This window comes from Calonectris borealis, chromosome 6 (assembly GCF_964195595.1).
Source record: "Calonectris borealis chromosome 6, bCalBor7.hap1.2, whole genome shotgun sequence".
In the NCBI taxonomy this organism is placed as follows: Eukaryota; Metazoa; Chordata; class Aves; order Procellariiformes; family Procellariidae; genus Calonectris; species Calonectris borealis.
The window spans coordinates 38,340,047-38,358,721 of NC_134317.1; the positions used below are offsets into that span (position 1 = coordinate 38,340,047).

At 41.5% G+C, this 18,675-nt stretch overlaps 1 protein-coding gene across 1 annotated transcript; it reads right to left on the reverse strand.

Moving 5' to 3' along the window:
* Positions 1 to 330: 330 nt before the first annotated feature.
* On the reverse strand, positions 331 to 7,463 carry DUSP19 (dual specificity phosphatase 19). The gene is made up of 4 exons (XM_075153700.1): positions 7,183 to 7,463; positions 6,974 to 7,020; positions 5,798 to 5,950; positions 331 to 1,555 (listed from the first exon to the last, which is right to left on the reverse strand). The coding sequence occupies exons 1-4, from the start codon at positions 7,397 to 7,399 to the stop codon at positions 1,334 to 1,336; spliced, it is 639 nt and encodes a 212-aa protein (XP_075009801.1). The 5' UTR covers positions 7,400 to 7,463; the 3' UTR covers positions 331 to 1,333.
* Positions 7,464 to 18,675: the final 11,212 nt, after the last annotated feature.

An 18,675-nucleotide genomic window follows, 5' to 3' on the forward strand; every position in this document is an offset into this window, starting at 1 on the left:
CAGCACGGTCCTGGGTGGCTTCTGCGGGCGGAGAACTCGCCAGCCTGCACCGGGATGAAGCGGGAAAGCTTGCTCGCCGCGGAGGGGACCGGCAGTCATCGCCCACGTCTGAAAGGGGAACGCGATGGCCCGTTCCCCCGGGAAACGATGAGCACGGACCAGCAGCCGGATGCGGGGGGTAACCCTCACCTTGCCTTAGCGCTCGGCGTGAGCAACCGAGACGGAGCACCGGAGACGGTGCAGGTGACGCGCAGTGACATGCCGCAGTTCAGACTAGCGGTACGGGAGAGAATACCGTATCAGTTCTTGAAACCAAACCTTTCCAAGCACTTCAGCACAAAATTTACCCAAGGAGGGTGTTCTTTTTATTTGATTGTATATTAATATATCAAACCATTTAGAACTGGCATGAAGGCCACAAAAATACTATTAAAATCTTCTACACATTTTTTTTTTTTTTAAAACATGCCATCTTAAGACAGTAATTCCAGCCCGAGATCTGTCAGGAGGGTCAAAGTTACCTATCCTGTGATGTCTGTTCTTTATACATGATGCGGAATGGAGTGAGGGGACAGCAAATGGGGACCGAATGCAAAGAAACGGCAGTAGCAGTCAGTGAGAGAGACGTTGTTATAAACATTTTTCATATCTCCACCAAAATGATCTACCAAAAAACCCTGATAGCCTGGTTCCAGCACTTTGAAAACATCTTGTTAGTGCACTTGAATTCGCTACTTGATGAGAAACAGTAGAAAGACATGAAGCATTAAAGCGTCCTACGCATTTTCAGCATCCTCAAAAGACCATCTGTTTTAATTTCCAAAAATATTTAATGGCTGGCTAGCCCACAAAATTCAATAAAATCCTCTTTAGTTGCAATATAAATACAAAATCCAATATCAAGGTACTTTGTTATATGAACATTTTATTACCTAGATTTTACAACCAACTAGAATGCATAGATTTAGTTTAGTATTAAAGTAAACAGGGCAACTTATCTCAGTTATTTCCTTTCTCTATTGCCTGCATTTTCTGATGGTTCAATAAAAAACCATCATTCTGTTTTTTTCTAATATTTCAAGGAAAATTGAACTTTATCTTTTTATTAGCACTCTAGGAAGAGCTTGTTCTTGGGCAAAATAATCTCTGAAGTCAGTGGAATACCATTTGGCCTTTACATGCTGAAAAAAAGGGGGTCAAAGGGGGGTAAGAAAAAAATATGTAGAGACTTTAAAATGCACATGTGAAAGGGGACTGCAAAATGACAAATCCAAGTACATACAACATCTGTTACTGTAGAGTCAAAACGGATTGTTTCACTTCTCCCTTTTGATCAGTCGTGATCATTTATGCTTCCATTTGCCTTTATATTCTGTTCTTGGTACTTGTGAAGCTGCTCCATGAAGCCAGGATTTGGACAAGCCGCAGGCCTTGCGTTTTTCACCAAGGAAAAGGCTCTAGCAAAACTCAGTCCTTCTGAATTCATCAGAAAACCAATGACTACTGCCGCTGCACGGGAGACTCCTGCATTACAGTGGACCATTACCACACCACCCTTCAAGAAACAAATGAAACATAAGTTGGGATATTCATTAAGTAGATAGCAACAAGTATTAGAAACTTTACACAAAAGTCTATTAAGACTTATTAAAAGCTCCCTGCTGAGCTCAAAGCAAATATTTACACATACAAGTAATTCCAAACACAGATATATAAGCCTCAAATTGAGTATTTTTCTAACCAAAGCCACTTCATAATTATCAAATACTTCAAACCTAATTCATACCTTAGAACTAAAAAACATTCCTCTCTCCCTTTCCCCAACACCGTGAGGAGCCCCCTCACATAAAAACCAAATCACAGATGTCTGCGATACTAAGACAGCTGATCTAACTGGGTGCCACTTTTAAAATAGATTTCATTTGCAATACGGAAAGGAACTTGACTGTATCTTGTTACGAGGTTAAAAACATAGCAAGGCAGCAAACAGCTAGGCACAGGGGCAGATTTTAGAACACCTTGTAGTTTCAGTCGCACGCTTCTTGCGTACTCTGGAGTTCCTCAGTGAAGATTTTGGGTAAGCAGGATCGTGCACAGGAACAGAAAAATCAGAAAAGATATCGTGTGATTTGCAACAAATCTCTACCTCCCCATCACACCACTGGTAGAACTGTAGCTGGTACAACTAAGGTCCCTTAACCGGGGGATTAAGGTGCAAAATCCAAAACTACTGAATCTCGCATAAAATCACAGATGTTTCTCCTGGGGTTTAAATTCAGGCTTATCCTGAATTATCTATAAAATCAATGTTACTATCCTACTTAAAACATTTCCCACACAATCTTTGAGATACCTGAATGACTCTTTAAAAAGACGCTGCAAGTTTCATTAAGAAATAACGGGCGTGATTTAACACAAAGACTAGACAATCTAGTATGTCTGAGGCGACATTTGCAAGGCCCGGGCTTCATGATGTTGTCATGTTTGTACGTCAGACTACAACCTGGAAAAGGCTCGGTCCAAACTGCCTGCCAAATGCCACTTTCACAAAAAACAACCCCCAAGCCCCTAGCATCTCCATATTCTGAATAAAGACACTGAAACATGACACAATGTGCTCCGATACTTGAGGCTAAACAAATGTATTCTAGATATAAACAGCCTGCTCTCTCTGCCCTCAACAGGCACAAATTATTCAATGGGCATTTTACCCAGAGGAAAAAAAGACCTTAAAACCGCCAGGGTTCCTCTTCAGGAACTTGATGGCTTGTGTTACAGACCTGGCAGTTGCAATTATCTGGTATATTAATAAACACATGGAGCAGAAAATGGTTCCTGCTCCAAAAATCTTCCAGTTTAAATAATAAGACAAAGAAGTATGAAACTGAGTGTTATCATCCTTGTTGAAGAAATGCCAAGCTGAGACTAGAAGAATGACTTGCTCAAGTTAACAGAACAGGATTATGGCAGAGCTAGGAACCGAATCTAAGCTCCTGCATCCCAGCACAATGAGTCACAATACCACCCTTCTTTGCAATGGAAATCACATCCCCTTTGCACTGCCTGCTGGAAGTTGTAATCTTCATTCCCTTTCTCACATTCACAGGGCCATGCTTCCTGATCACACTGACTACAGCAGAGTGCAAAGCAGACTTGTACGTGTATTTCAGCTACCTGGAGAAGTGCCAGGGGTGACCTGTAAATCCATTATCTCCTTTATAAATAATAATGACATTAAAATTATGACATTAAAAATTATACTTGTGCCACGGCTAATAAAGCAATTGCTGAAGCTTATCCACTGTAGATCTGGAGTAGTTTTAACTGATTTAATGGGAGTTATTTCAGACATAACATACCATAATCAAGATGAATATCTAGGAGTGGCACTGAGGGTAAAAAATAAGCATTGAAAATGATCCTTTTTTTTTTTTTTTCCTTTGTACAGTTCATGCTTTATTTTCCTCTTTTATATTTCTTTTAAGTTTTGGGGTTTTTTTAATGACTGTTCTGTTGTACATTGCCAAAAATTATATAGCGATATCCACGGAACAGACCTGAAAATTACTGAACATGAATGAATATGGGCAATAACATTAAACCAAATTTAATACTGAGAACATTTATCTTCCCTTGCTAATCCCCATTGTTTCTTTATACAAAGATGAATTTGGCATGTAATTCTTAACTAATTTTGTATTAGATATGAATACAGAATAAAAGTGAGAAACAGATTGCAGATATGAAATTAATCTCTATTTACCAAGAACTCCTTGCTCTGATCCTGACAGCCTAACTTTCGCCTACCCAGAAATCGTCCATGGTCTTGCAAGAACCTCTTAAGATTCAAGACCAAGTTGTTTTTTTAAAGTTTTTATACAGAGGGAAGTAAAATCACCTTCCACCAAGAGAAAAGGTGATCATACAGTGGTTATACACAGTGGGCAAAAAGCCTCACCGAGGAAAGAAATGAAAAAGAAGCATAAAGCTTTTGGTGAAGAGCCATGGGCTAATGTAGTTCCTTAGGGATCCGCTTTACTTTGCAGTGGTGCCAGGGCTTTTTCTTTAGGAGTTACAGAGGGAGCAATAAGGAGAGATGTTCATGAATGAGCTAAGATTTCCTCCCTGGAAAGCCAAGATTTTAGAGATTTTATAATCAGATATTAAACAGAAAAATAAAAAAAAAATCCCTCATTCTCAGCACTACGATCACCTAACATGTCATGGAAAATATGCCTGCCAACATGGAGCCTGGAAGAAAAGGTGAGCTCTGATCAGTATCAGAATTTGTACCATGGTGTCTGCAGACTCGAGCAGCTACAGTTTTAGGGAAGTCAGTCCTGTTACAAGTACCGACTGACAGTGACTTACTGAACAGTGCAGGCTTTACTTGCGTTCTCAAACTCAAGTGCTCTCATACTCCTTCATCAAGTTAACCCCGTTACAGTAATCATTTCGCATATATCACGCTCTCTCACGAGTGAACATCTCTCCCTCCTCCACATTAAGGAGACGAAACAGTAGTGTCTCTTTGTGATTACTTAAACAGAAGAGCACTTCATGATACAATTTATCATAAGCTCTTTTAACACTATTTTGACAAAGCGAATAAAGTGATTCAAACCACCCAGAGATCTATCTCTGCATAATACTATCACACGGTTCATGAACTGATCATGGAGAACAGCTATTCCATCAATTACCTGCTCTTTTACGCAACTTTCCCATTAAAAAAATATTAATATTGCTGTAAAGTTTTCAGGAAAACTCCTTAGCTTACAAAATAGTAACTGGAACATAAACACCAGAAAGCCACACTGCAGTTATGAATGGCAAGTCTTGTTTAGAAATGAAGTGGAAACTGTAACTAGAAACCTTGAAAAGGTCATTAAGTGACAATGCGTATCACATAGCTTGTAAATGATAAATGAGAGAAGGAAAGAACATTGTGTGACACAAAGAAAGCCGGGGCAAGACTACCTTCTTTTATCCCAATCTACATAAATAATGAATATGGTAGATATGGTGGAATAACGTGCAGTAAGGTTTGGTTGTCAAGTCACGGTGTTGATACCAAAGAAATGGTTGTCAGGAATTACACACTAAGCCCGAATTTAACAAATAGGGGTCTTGGTTACAGACAGGGCTGCCAAGCAACCCCAGAAGAGTCCCTTCACCCCATTCCTATGTCATGTCTTTTTCAGCATTGTGTTAGCAGTTAAAAATCACTGGTTGGCTCCAAGACTTCTAACACATTCTCTGACAGTCTTGGTACATAATTGCACGTGGATTCGTAGCTCAACGTGTTGCCTCTTCAATGGATGATCAAGGAAAAGCACAAGGATGGTGGATGGCTGCTGACAAACCACACAGATCTGGAAAAGCCCTGTTAGGCTTGCTTCTAATCCAAAACAACATCCCCGATGGATGAATTATAAAAAGTAAAGTTTCTCCTTTTCCTTCTGTCAGATGTAGTGACTTGGACTTACGATGGGATTTCTTTATCTAAAGTCAGCCACCAGTCCAACTGTATTAAAGAAGCATTTCCCTAAAACATGCAAGGTGGTCATTCTGAAAAAACAATACTGGAGGGAATGGGGACTAACAGCGGTGCCAGGTCTCGAGGAATGCCTAGAAATTGCTTGGATTCTCTATTTAAAATTTTAAAAGGCAATGGCAAAACTGTTCATTTGGTACCATACTTTCTTTTGACAAAAGAGGCTGCTTTAGATTTTAAATAGTGTAATAAATAATCTAAACAGGATAACTACTAACATTAATTATTGATATGCCGTACCTGGATCTTGGCTTTCTCAATAAACTCAAAACATTCTGGGAAATAGGAGGTAATATCAGTTTCTGGGAGGTCCAGGATAGAAATGGTCTTGTATATAAAGTCATCGAGGAAGGCATTTTGGACTCCGTATGCCACATTTAGAACATGAGTAACCTAAGTCCAAAAAAAAAAAAAAAAGGAAAAAAAAAAAGAAAAAGGCATTTTCTGAAGACAGCAAGCAAAATGAGCAGTAGCAAAGGTGAATTATTCTTTAGGCATATATAGACTGTACCTTACACAACTGCAATGTTCAGTTTTACACATGTACGCTGTCTATGGTATGCTTTTCTCCAAGTAAAGTTTTAATGCGTGTTGAAATATATTGTGATAAATTTCAGTTTCCTTGTTTTTTTGAGAGGAAAAGACCTGTGCTCAACCAAACACAGACTAAAGTAAGGATTTTCAACAGAAGAGGGAGTTATCAGCGCACAGATGGAAAATAAAAGAGAACGCAACAGGAATGAGAGCACAGACCACCCAACAATCCTCCAAATGTCAAGCCTGCCCTAACCCATCATCTTAATGTCCCTCCTCCTGAGTTACCAGCACCATTTGCTGGAGCAGAAGGATTTCAGAGTAAACTCTACCTGCACTCGGCAGGCGAGACCACCCCTGGCCTCCTGCCACCTTTGCTCGGTTCAGGCTACGGCCAGGTTGTGGGTTATTTTAACCTACAGCGCAGTGACATTGAGATGGCACCAGATGCCAGACTGGTGCACTCCCTGTCCTGCAGAAGCACCACTGTCCGAAGGCCTTATCACCCCATTACTGTAACAGAGAAGAGTAAAAAGACCAATCGTCGGGACAGACTCAGGGCTGCTGCTTTCTTTTTCCGTTCCACCCGTCCCCGTAGGCGAGGAGGCCTGTGCTGCTCGGTGGCTGGAACGGAAAGGTGTACGGCAGTGCGGGAATCTGTGCCGGGGAACAGCGCCAACCGTCAGCGGTCCTGCAGCGAAGTATTCCAGCCTCCTGTGACGCTCAAAGGCACCCACCCGTCTGCCAATGGAGCAGCCTTTTAAATGTGCGAATACAACACAACTTTTCTTAAATTGAGAATATTCTAGACTTTTTCACTTGAAAAGGAAATCCACTAGCAAGCACTACGCCAGCTGCGTTTTTACTTCCGTGCAACGTTACCTTGTGCTTCCTCATCGTCCCCAGGTCGTGAGCAGCGTCCTGCGACCCTGAAGAGAGAGCGAGCCGGCTGCCACGCTGAGCCCCCGCCCGGCGGGCAGCTCCCGGCCCCGCCGCCCCCAGCCGGCGCCGGCCCCGCGGGACGAACCGCGGCCTTCCGGGCCGCAGCGAGGCGCCCGGCGCCCCCCGCCGCCGCCCCCGGCCCCGCTCACCCAGCAGCAGCCAGGGCTTCACGACGCCGACCTGGAGGTCGGCGCTGAGGTCCTGCACGAAGCCGCCGCCCGGCGCCGCCGCCGCCTCCTCCACCTGCAGGCAGGCGCCGCGCCACGTCTCGATGACCCTCCTGCCCGTCAGCGTCGTCACGCGGGTGCGCTGCTTCCGCAGGTTGGCCCTGGAGAAGCCGCGGATCTCCCGGGCCAGGGAGTGCATGGCCCGCGCCGCCGCTCGCCCCGCGCCTGAGGGCCCGCCCGGCCGCCGGCCGGGCCCCTCGCCTGCCCCCGGCCGCTGCGCCAGGCCGCCCGCCATTGGCCGAGCGCGGCGGCCCCCATTGGCTGCCGGCCCCTCGGGGGCGGTGCCTCGGCGCGCGGTGGCGGGGGCGCGCGATAAAGGTCCCCCGGCGCGGTGAGGAGGCGTGAGGCGGCGGCGTGAGGCGGTGGGTGCACGGCCGGTTCGCGTCTCGCCTGGCTTCGCTGTGGGAGGGCGGGCCCGGGCCGGCCGTTACCGGAGCTGGGCACCGCGGCCTCGAGCCCGCGGGACGACAGGTGTGGGAAATAGCTGCCTGCGAGGCGTGCGGGTGGCCCGAGGGAGAGGGGAGGGGTCTGGTCCCTGGTCAGAGGGGTCAGCCGCAGGGGGTTTGCCGCCCTTTTTCGAGGCTGACGAGCCGGGGAGAAAATTCTGGGTTCACCTAGAACTTCGGGGTTTTAATTGTTTGTTATTATTTGTGGGGTTTTGGTCTGCCAGTGAAGAATGCAAGTGTAATTAAAGGAGCCTTTCAACTGAAAATGCCTGCTTTTGAAATAAGTGTTGCTGTTTTGAAAAACAAATGCAGCAATGTCTGTCTGACTGTAATTGGGACTTGCTTCATGGAAAAATACTGTAAGCAGTTAAATGGAAAATATTAGAATTAAATACTTTTTTTTCCCCCCAGAGTCATTGGGCTAGTGACCAAAGGCTAAACAAAATCAGCTGCTTATGTTTTACCAAAGAGGCAAAATAGGAAGAAAAGGGAGGTAAGGTGAGGCTGTTTTTTCCCTTATTCCCAAGCCACTTAATGCCCATGTTTTCTATAGACTACTATTTGTAGTGTTACACAGCTAGTATGTAAGTATGTGAAATTTCTGTTTGTGAAGTTAAATGGTAATACTGTTAACTTAAATTGTGCCAGAAATATATTTCAGTGTTTTAATAATCCTCCATGCCGGTTGCAGTACTTCCCCTCTGATTTTATAATATTCCTCAAACCTGTGCTGGCAGGATATGGTGACTCTGAAAAGATCCTTCTGATGGTTCCCTAGAATGCAGTATGAAACAAAGGCAACTTAGTTCCATGTAAAGAGGTCTACAAATGCCTTGTCAATTCAAGAAGCAGAGAACAGTGTTAGGAACTGCAAGAGCATAAGTTATTTCTAGGAATGCCAGAGGCAATCTTCTGACAGGAATTAGACATAAAATCAAGTTCATCTGAAAAAGGCAGAATACCCCATATGCTGTCTGGAAAAGCAAGAGTTTAAACCAAGAGAGAAAATCAAGGAAGATCCTTAAGACAGGGAGAGGAACAGAACAGAGATCTGGGCTGGATCAGGGATCGAGGTAACAAAGGTGCCAGACAAAAGGCTCCAGGACAAAACATAATTCTTAGCAATCGTCTTCTGCAACAAAAATTAAATTTTAAATACAAGTAGGAGGTTTCGTAACATTCTGCATGGTAGATGTGTATTCAGTAGCCTCTCTGAAAGTGGACTGTGGCTCATACCAGTTAACTTAATAATGATGTAGAAGTTGATTCATTCATTTTTGTTAAGGCCTACTCAATAATTTTGATGCAATTGATCATGAGAAAGCAATGGAGAGCTCTAGGTCTGTGGGTTAAGCCAGCAATTGCATAGTATTTCATGGCTTTTTTTTCAAGCTGCATTGGCTTGCTACAGCTGCCCTTGTGAAAGACCAAGAACAGTAAGGTAGCCTACAAGAATGCGGAGAGCCTCATGTGTCAGGAAATTGGCAAGACCTGAGCAAAATTTGCTTGCAGTCCAGACCCAAAGCCTGCCATTAGAGTAGCAAGGCTGTAGGATGTGCTTTGTAACCAACTTCTGCCCCGTACAAGTATGGGCCATGCTGCATAAGCGTTTGCAAGACTAAGCTGTGACAGATCTGTAAGACACTTACAATTAAATGTAATAATACAACTACATGTTGTTCCTTAACCTCTGAGGAAGTGTCTGCAATATATGTGGACATGGAGAGGCAGCTGATTGCAAAAATAATCGATTCATTTTCTGCTAGGGATGTTGATCATTGTTATAACTTGTTATAACCCCCTTAAACACTAGGGGTCACTACTGGACAAAATCTGTACTATTGTTACCTCTCTGAAATCCAAATATTCTGCAGGTGTTTATAAGCAGAATTAGTATATTATTATTTAATTAATGTGTCCATATCATAAGCATTAGATCTAGCCTGGATATTCATAGACACTATTTTTTTGTGATGCAGGCATTTACATGCTGCTGTCAAGTTCTTCATACTTTCATTTACAAGATAGAAGATAATAGATTAGAATTTAAAATTGGGATCTCAGTTCACAGATGAACACTTCCACTTTCACGTTTTTTGGGTAGAAGACTGCTCTAAAGACAGGGCAGGAGCTGGGTGCTGTCTCCGCTTCATTGGTTGAATGCATTTATGGTATTGCTAGATCTTCAGGTTTTGAATAAGCTACCTACCAATGCAAATGCAGTAGAGTTTTGTCATTTTTAAGTTCATGGTTCTTCTGTTTTGTCTGTCAAGAAATTCAGCAGAACCTGTTCTAGTGGGAATAAACTAAGAAATGTTACATAGACACTAATTATTACAGAAAGCAGCTTGTACACATTCAGAAAGCTCATATGATGATATGTCATCTCTCTGTTGTATTTGTTTCCTTCCACTATTTTCGTCTAGGTACTGCTTGTACTTACCAATGCAAAAGAGCTAGCTTCTATCAGAGAAACGATAACCAGACATTCCGGATAGCTGACTTTCAGAAACCAGCCTTGCATTCTGAAGAATGCATATGTTAGAGGGCTGAACCTGATTGTAAAATGCACCAAAAATTGAGAGTCGATTGCTTATGTCAGTAATTTAACTGGAGAATCAAACCCTAATTAGTACACTAATTACATCACATTTCAAACTGCAGTAACCAGATGACTTTTAGGAGTAAGAGAAATGGGGCAAAAACCAAAATATTGTCAGCTAATATCTAACTATCTAATAAAAGCCTCTGCTGCAGACTGTGCATTCATTAGTTGAAAATAACTGTGTACACCAGTTGGTCACAGGATGACTGTGAATCATGAACGTAGTGTGGTGATGAGAAAGGCAAGCGTGACCGTAGAATGCATAAGGAGGTATTTAAAATAGAGAGAGGGAAATAATAATGCTATTGTATAAAGTTCTAATAAGCCTTTTCGGAAGTGCATTCTGCTATTTGGGGATGACAGTATTCAAGAAAGATGATCTTGTACTTGAAACAAGTGCAAAGAATAGCTTAAAGCTTAAATTGCACTACATGTGTTAGACTCTCATCAAAGCACTCCGTGGTACTTGGACCCCTTGGGACAGGCAGCTCCTGGCCATACTGACTTGAGTGGGAGTAGCCCATGGCATAGTAACTATTTCACCATTTATGCCAACGGGCATATAAGTACTTCTAGCAATGACTTGTCTGCCTCATACGCTCCAGAATGGTGTGCCCCACACAGCGTGGAGACCCTTACCTGACACAGAGTCTCAATTTCAGCTTTGCGAAGTTGTCAAGACATGATGCCTACTCCTGCTGTCTTTCCTATTTCTGAAGAAGTGAGCAGTTTGGAGGCACAAGCTCAGGATCATTCACACCCTAAGCAACAGGGAAGATGGTACATGGGAGGATGGCTGGAGCATGACATGCTAGAGGGGGGGGAAAAAAAATCATGCCCTTCAGAGGCATTTGCTTTGGCGTGTGTCTGTGCTCCATGCCATTTCCCTCTTCTAGAGAGGTTTTGGCTGAGAGACAACCACTCATTTGTTTTTATCCATTTGTTTTCCATTCTTCAGACTTGTCTACATCTGGTAGTCATGGAAAGAATATTCTGGAAGAAAACTAGAGTCCCGGCCAAGTGAGAGTGAGGTTGGTGGAGAATGACTTGTCCTCTTCTACAGCCTGATGGTGTACCTTTGTCCCATATCCTGAATAAGGATGCAGATACTACCTCTTTTGTCCTGGTATCCAGTAGCATGCCTCAAAAATCTCTCTTAAGTGGGATCCTGACTGGGAAGTGAAACATATGACCTTAAAAAGCTATCAAAGTGTAGACAAAATCTTGAAATGTCATTTTATGGGGAAGAATGAATTTTCAGCAAGGCCTCTTCTGGAACTGAGTATAGTGAAGAGTGAAAAGTCAGCAAGGATTCTCAGTTTTGTGTACTGAAATGACTACATTGCTGAGGTGAGCCATATAGGCCGAAGAAACTGTAAGTTTGCCAATTATTGTAGTTTTTTTTTTTTCTTCTAGGATGGCAGGAAGAAGGGGTGAAGGCAGGGGCAGATTGTTAAGTATATGGCATTTTAAAAGTGTTGCTGTAGTAGTTTGTCCAAATGGAAGCACGACCACGCTGAAGGCTGTATACAGAAAGTTATCAAAACAAAAAGTTGACAGGGCATTCCTGCACATATTGCTGCAGTTACACATACTGTGAGCTGGTTGTCAGCGAGCCAAGCTTCAGTGTAAAGTGTTAGCTTGTTTCTGGCTCTGCCAGTTTGTAGCGCATTAGAAGCACTAGACGCCATCACTGGGCAGTTACTTGTGTGTGGGAATGGGGTGACGCCAGAGGTGGTGGGAGTCATCTTGAAATTTTTTTGTGCTTTGGTTCTACGTAATTGTGGTGCTCATTTACTGCTGCAGAGGGTTTCCCCATTGTAGGGGCTAGTATATATCCTAAGCACACATTTACATATCCTCTCTTCCCTTACCCCTTTAACATACAAATCAAAACATCCATTAAAGCTATGCTTCTAATGTATGCTACATCATGCTTGACCAGCTTTACCTATGTAGTGTTTCTTCAGGTGAGAGCAGAGGATGCCTCTTGGTCAAGCCCAGAAATAGAGCCAGCTCTTCAAGTCTTTCAGTCTGTAGCCTGGGAGACTGAGTTGGTGATCTGACTCTGACAACGTGCATATGAAAGCCCAGTCCATGCTGCAAAAGACTGACAATCAGAGGCCCAGTGGTTGCTCATAATAATATTAGTAATGTGGACCTCCTCCAAACACTACCTTCTATCTCTGGCCTGAAGGGTAGGCAGCTTCTCTTTATTTATTTATTTCAAGCAGCATTGTTTGATCGTTCTTACAAAGCTAGCCTGAACCAGTGACGTTTCCACTGGCATATCTCCTCATATGGCTGCAGGGAAATTTCCCCAGAAGCAAAGCCGTGCCCGTAACCAAAGGCATGGCCCTACAAACACTTATCAGGGCATTCCTCTCTGCTCTCGCCGCACTTTGTGAGCAATCCATGCAAATGAGCAGGCTGATTCACTGATCTAAAGATGTATATTTTGTAGTGTGTCACGGATTATGCTGAATAATGAGCACTGCGGAATAGGTAGAATGCAAAGCCGAAATGTTTAATAGCCATAGGGAGTATCCCTGGGGACCTGTTGGTGTGAGGAAGATCTGGCACAACTCATGTCTGTGTTACGTAAGTGGGATCTGAATTCCACTCCCACTTGTGCTCAGGTTTCTCTTCTCCAGGAGCACTTCAACTTGCTTCAGTTGCAGTCATGTGTGAGCAAAGATATATATGTGTGTGCATATATATACATTACATATATATATGTAATGTTCATGAACCTTGGTGTAAAAGCAGGTATGTCAGCTTAGTAGTAGAGACACAGGCAGAGTTAATCAGGGAAAGGAACGGTCTATTAAGAGACTACAAAAACATGACCCATTTTAACAAAAATGTACACATACAAAACACCTTCCGTTCAGGCTAGCTGCTCTGCAAAGGAGTCATGGTTAACTATACAGTTAGCACAGACTGTCAGTCACCAAGGCAGTTGTTCTCCACCATTTGTGTGTTATTTTGGTTTAAGAATACCTTCACTTCAGAAAAAACGAGTTAAGAGAAGTTAACTTTGCAGTAAGACCTGAAAAGAACCTGTAAGGCTCTTCAAAAAGAGAAGAGAAAATCTGAGCTTTTCAAGAGAAATTATGTTAACATAGGTGAGCTGCTGTAATGTTTTCAAGTCCTTTGAAACCCAAAGCATGGTTTTCTTTTTCCATTTTAGGGGGCAGGGGTGAAGTAAAAGGTAAAATTGTGATTTTTTTCAATGGCTGACCGTTATGACTACTCATGATTTGTTTTTTATCACAACACTCAAAAGAGCAATTTCCATTCTGCACTTCAGCTTCTGGCTGAAGCCTACTTCTGCATAAATGCAGATAATGTCTCCCAACCTTCCTGTTTCTCTACAGGTATATTTCAGTGGTCATTCAAAGACATGAGAGCTACCTTAGAACAGAAGTCCCTAAAAGTTTCTCTTGCAGCAAAGACCAAACCTACAGCCTCGAAAGTTAAAATTAAAGAAGGTAAAATCAAAGTTTATTTCAGAGTTCTTGTAGCATCTTATGTGTAGCTTTTGCTTATGTGTGGCTTCCACAGGCATAATAAAATATTAATGTTACAATTTGTACCAGGATGCATAGCAAGTTTTTCTAGCTTCACAGAGTTCAAGAAGGAAACCATTATAGCTTCTAGTCAGAATCATAAACCGAATGCAGTATGAGAATTATTTTGTAGATTAGCTTAGTCAGACATGGAAGTAGGACCTAGTCTTGCTGTTTTCCATGAAGGGAGGCCTTCTGTAAGTAGGGGTTAAGGTGAAGTGGAACATGCATAAGCATAGCATCTCACTTCCTGCAAAAAAAAAAATTGGAGAATACGGATCCTCTGCCTGCCCTTTTCTTGCCGTAGCATATTGCTTATATTGCATTGTGCTTGCATGCTTGTGTGTGGGAAGAAGTTCCCTGCAGGCAGGGAAGGAAAATGAAGCTATCTGTGCCCTATCTCATTCTACATCTACAGCTTGATCCAGCCAGCCCAGAGCTTCCTAATAACTTCTGCCCCACTAACGAGGACAGATCTAATTTTCCTTTCCCTCTCAAAATACAAATGTATTCAAGCAGGAGCTGGCCTACGTTATTTCTTCAAATTCCTATATACAAGACACAATTAAGCTAAGTGAGCCTTTGCTACAGAATCCTAAAAGTTTGCATGGGTTCAGAAGGCAATGGATGCATTCATAGAAGAGAAGTAGATCAACAGGTATTAAATGCAAGACAGTGTCTGTGGCTCACAAAGCCCCTGTTGGAGTCTGGGAGTATATACTGCAGAAGCAGTGGTACGTGCTTAGTCTGTTCTCACACTCTTCCTTAGTGCTCCATTCTTTGGCCACAGGATAGAGACAGGACGCTGAGCTGGATGGGCTTTTGGTCCGATCAAGTTCTTATGTTTTTATTTTCTCTCTGGTCAAGTGAATAATAAAAATGAGTAAGCTTAGATCTATAAAGTTTAAACATTGCATAAAATCACTTCATATTTTAATTACATAAAATCCCTGACCCCAGAGGCTGTATCTGTGAACTGTAAGAGAATACAAATCGCAGGTGACAGAGTAAAGCCTTACTAGTCAGTAGTGTTGATGGGATAAAAACCACTATCATAACTAAGTTTGTAATGTGATATTGCAATGTGTATCAGCAAAGAAAGCGATACTGCTGGGATTTATTTTTGCTGTGAGGACTGAGATATGTGCATCTATCAATATTTGGGGGATAGCTGAAAGTATTTGAAAACCAGGGCTTCAAAAACAAGAAGAAAGCTGATAACTTAAGGGAAAGACTTTTCTAAAAAAAGAGGTGACATCCTGGAATATACGCATACACACACACATGCACTCTCAGAAAAAAATAATAATTTTTGGTATAGTGCAGTCAAAGAATGACCCAGATTGACCTAAACTGTCTCTTAGTTTTTAATATTTTATTCTTCAATAAGCAGACAGACTGAAAGGTCAGGGGTTTTTAACTGTCTTCTCTTTGAGTATTTCAGTAAAGAGAAAGTACAGAATCATTTTGCTTCAACTCAAAAGTTACTCCTAACTTTATCTTATTTAATCATTCCTTTTAAAGTAACCAAAAGCTTCCATTCTGTCTGCTTATTAAAATAATTGATTATGTGATTATTTTTATATGGAATTCATTTTTACATGTAGACCATAAATGAAGTTCAAGATGACATAGCAATGTTTTCTGATTTACTTTAGAAAAAACATGTAATTCATTTAGACTTAGACTAATGGTAGAAAATTACAAATTTGGATGTCAATATGAATACATTTGATGTAATTAATTTACTACTTTGATAACATCTTAATTAGGAAGATTTCTTACCTTTGGGACTATCTTGTCAAAACAAGTCACGACCAGCATTTCCCTTTCTTCCTTTTCCCCCGAGTGTTTTAACCACACCTTCGAAATCACCAAAAGCTTACTGAATAACAGTGTCCTTGAATGTGAAAGATTTCCATTCAAGTTTGATTGTCAGGACAAATGTCCTACCAAAAAGGCTGTTTAGTATTTCAAGTACCAGTCAATGACTTTTTGTGAGCAGCACTGAGAGTTCTTGGCTTCACCTTAATTTTGAAACTTAACAATTTTTCATAAGATGGAATAGCTGTTTTCTGTCCAACCTTAAAACAATGAGCTTCATTAATTCAAGCAGATGAAATCTCTGATGCTACTTTGCTAATGGCATCCCTTGTTACTGGAACATAATTCAGCAAGTTGAACGAGAGACTATTTCTGACATGAGCACTATCTATGAAGAGAAAAGATTCTCCTGAATTAGAGATGATTATTTGTTGTGAGTAGCACATGCTTCATTATCAACGTCACAAAATATTGCAGGGAAAACAAAACCAAAACCCAATCCTGGAAGATAGATATAATAAGTTATACCTATAAGCCAAACTTTTTTCAAACATGTCAAAAGATATTTAGGGGAACATCCTTTAAAAAAAAAAATTAAAAACCCCCATACACTACAACAGCAAAAACCTGAAAATCTTACCACCAAAGGAGAAATGTATGTGAAAAGCCCTAAATGGAATAGAACTAATTATCTATGGAGATCCACTAGGAATAAATGGTATAGATCTTATAATTAATGATTTTATCACCTTTTAGACATCCTTAAAATTGTGTTTATATTACTTCACATTCTGCTTTATAACTCTTTAAAAGTATTACTTAAATTGAAAAAATATTTTAAAATACACAAAACTTTAGTTGTTCAACTAATCTATGCAAGCAAATACTTTGATATCTAGTCGTCCACTTCAGTGAAGGCAATCATGCAGTGTTTCCCTAGAGAACAAATCATGAGGAAATAAGTACTTTCGAAGTACTTATGTTCCCTGTAGTAAAATTACCATACCTGGTTTCCCCATAAGCAAGATTTTCTGTATCTTATTTCAAAGAAGAGCTCAACAAACTAGGCTATTTGAACAGCAAATGTTAAGATGCAGAGTCACCCCATCTGTTTTTTCAAGTGATGTAAATTTGAAGTGATGACCACATTTAATTTTTATCATAGCAATCTTAATAACCACTGAACTTTAGTTCTGAGCTACAATTATTTGAAGTATGAGCACTCCTCAGTGTTCACAGCCTTATTGTGTCCTGCTACCCTTTTCCACATATAGGGATTAACACTGCACACCAGAGATAGACTTTTGTCATACCTATCACGGTATTGTTTCCATTTCTGTTTTAAGCTGTATGTTTCTGTGCTGCGTGGAACAACTGTTGGGGTTTTTTTTATTACCCTCAAATGATTCGTATTTCTTTGTCAAGTGGAGAAAACATTACAGATGGAAATGTGGAAGATAACTGTAGTAGTTTTTCAAATTTTTTTTCCCCGGTTTGATCATAGCTCATGGGTGTGACAGTTTGGATGATGCGTGTGTCATCCTTCTCCACTAGCTTGCTTTTCTGCACACGTATTTTATCTATAAAAATCTACAGTTGGACTGTTCTGTCATATGTAAACCTCCAACTTTTAAAGGAGACATTTTAGCTTGATTTTTACTATAATCAGCATTCAAGATCCCCACTGATGGGTAAATATGATTCCTAGAAACAGTAGGGGAAAACCCTTCATTCTCTGGGTGTTCCTTGGCTAAAATTTTCTTCCCCTAAATGTAGGGTAAGTTTAAGGCAGAGGGCTTCTTCACTGGATGGACCGTAAAAGCTATTGTATTTAAAGAGGTATGTGCTATTCCCCTGGATTCTTATGCAAGAAAGGGAGAGGAAGGGAGGAGACAAAGAAAACTATAATAGGTTATTTTTGTACACTTATAACTGTAGCCACACATTAGTCCCTGGTGCTACCCCATTTATCTAGGACAGGAGGAGAAGTGTAAGAGAGCCTAAACAAAGTAGGTCAGAGCACATAAGCTTGTATGTGCTGGCCAACGAAGGCGCTGTAGGTAGATGAAGATACTGAAAAATGTGGGGCCAACAGAAGCCCCACAATTTTTCTGTGTGCAGGACCACCTTGATGGGTCCTGTTTGACTAGCTGGCATCTGTATTCCAGCATCAACGCACAACTTTCTGACCACATCCCAGTTTCAAAGAGGACAGAGATCATTCTTTGATCACTCGTCATTTATTCTGGCCAGTGGGCAGTTAGCATAGGCTAACTCATCTTTATGATGGAGATTTGCAAGCCCGTTAAGCATTCTGTCTCTATTTAGTGGCCTCACAGACATCTCGGAGATCACTGTTGGTTCTTCTTGACGACTCAGCCTGCAAGGAAACTGCAAATAAAATGCCCTTTCTAATCTAGGTGGACTCCTAATCCAGTGCCCTTTCTGATTTCAGTATTTACCAGGATGTTTTTAAAGCCGGTGATGTAACCCCTGCCTAGAAACCTAACTTAAGGTCTACACCCATATCAGTTCAAGACCTTAATTTAGTTGGGTGACTCATTCTGACAGCCCTCCTAAACTTTGTTTGATAGCCAGTGAGAAAACTCTTTAATCCATTTGCTCAATGGTTTCTGCAAGAGGTAATTGTAATCCTAACTCTGAAACTGAACAATTGGATCAAACCTACCATCTTGATTCCACCTCTGTTCTAAAAGTAATCAGTGCTTCAGGCTGAAACAAGCCAAATCTTAGCCCACCAATACTTTCTAAGCTTGTTCTGTTTAGCCATGCTGATAGCTCACACATAACCAATTTTCTTCCTGCTATCACAAACTTCCATAGCCACCAGGCTGATATTTGGTTTGCCAGTTAAGCATTACTGGTTAGTCATGGACCTGGGACACACCGAGAAAGCTAGCTCTCAAACGTTGATAACTGATTAAGGCTCATTCACATAGTGTCGGAC

Bases quoted from the DNA above. Each gene is read 5' to 3' on its own strand.
- DUSP19 (XM_075153700.1), bottom strand. From the start codon at position 7,399: ATGCACTCCCTGGCCCGGGAGATCCGCGGCTTCTCCAGGGCCAACCTG. The intron at 5,951-6,973 runs GTAACGTTGCAC...TTTTGGACTTAG, and splicing joins GGACGATGAGGAAGCACAAG to GTTACTCATGTTCTAAATGT. The intron at 1,556-5,797 runs GTACGGCATATC...TGTTTCTTGAAG, and splicing joins TTGAGAAAGCCAAGATCCAG to GGTGGTGTGGTAATGGTCCA.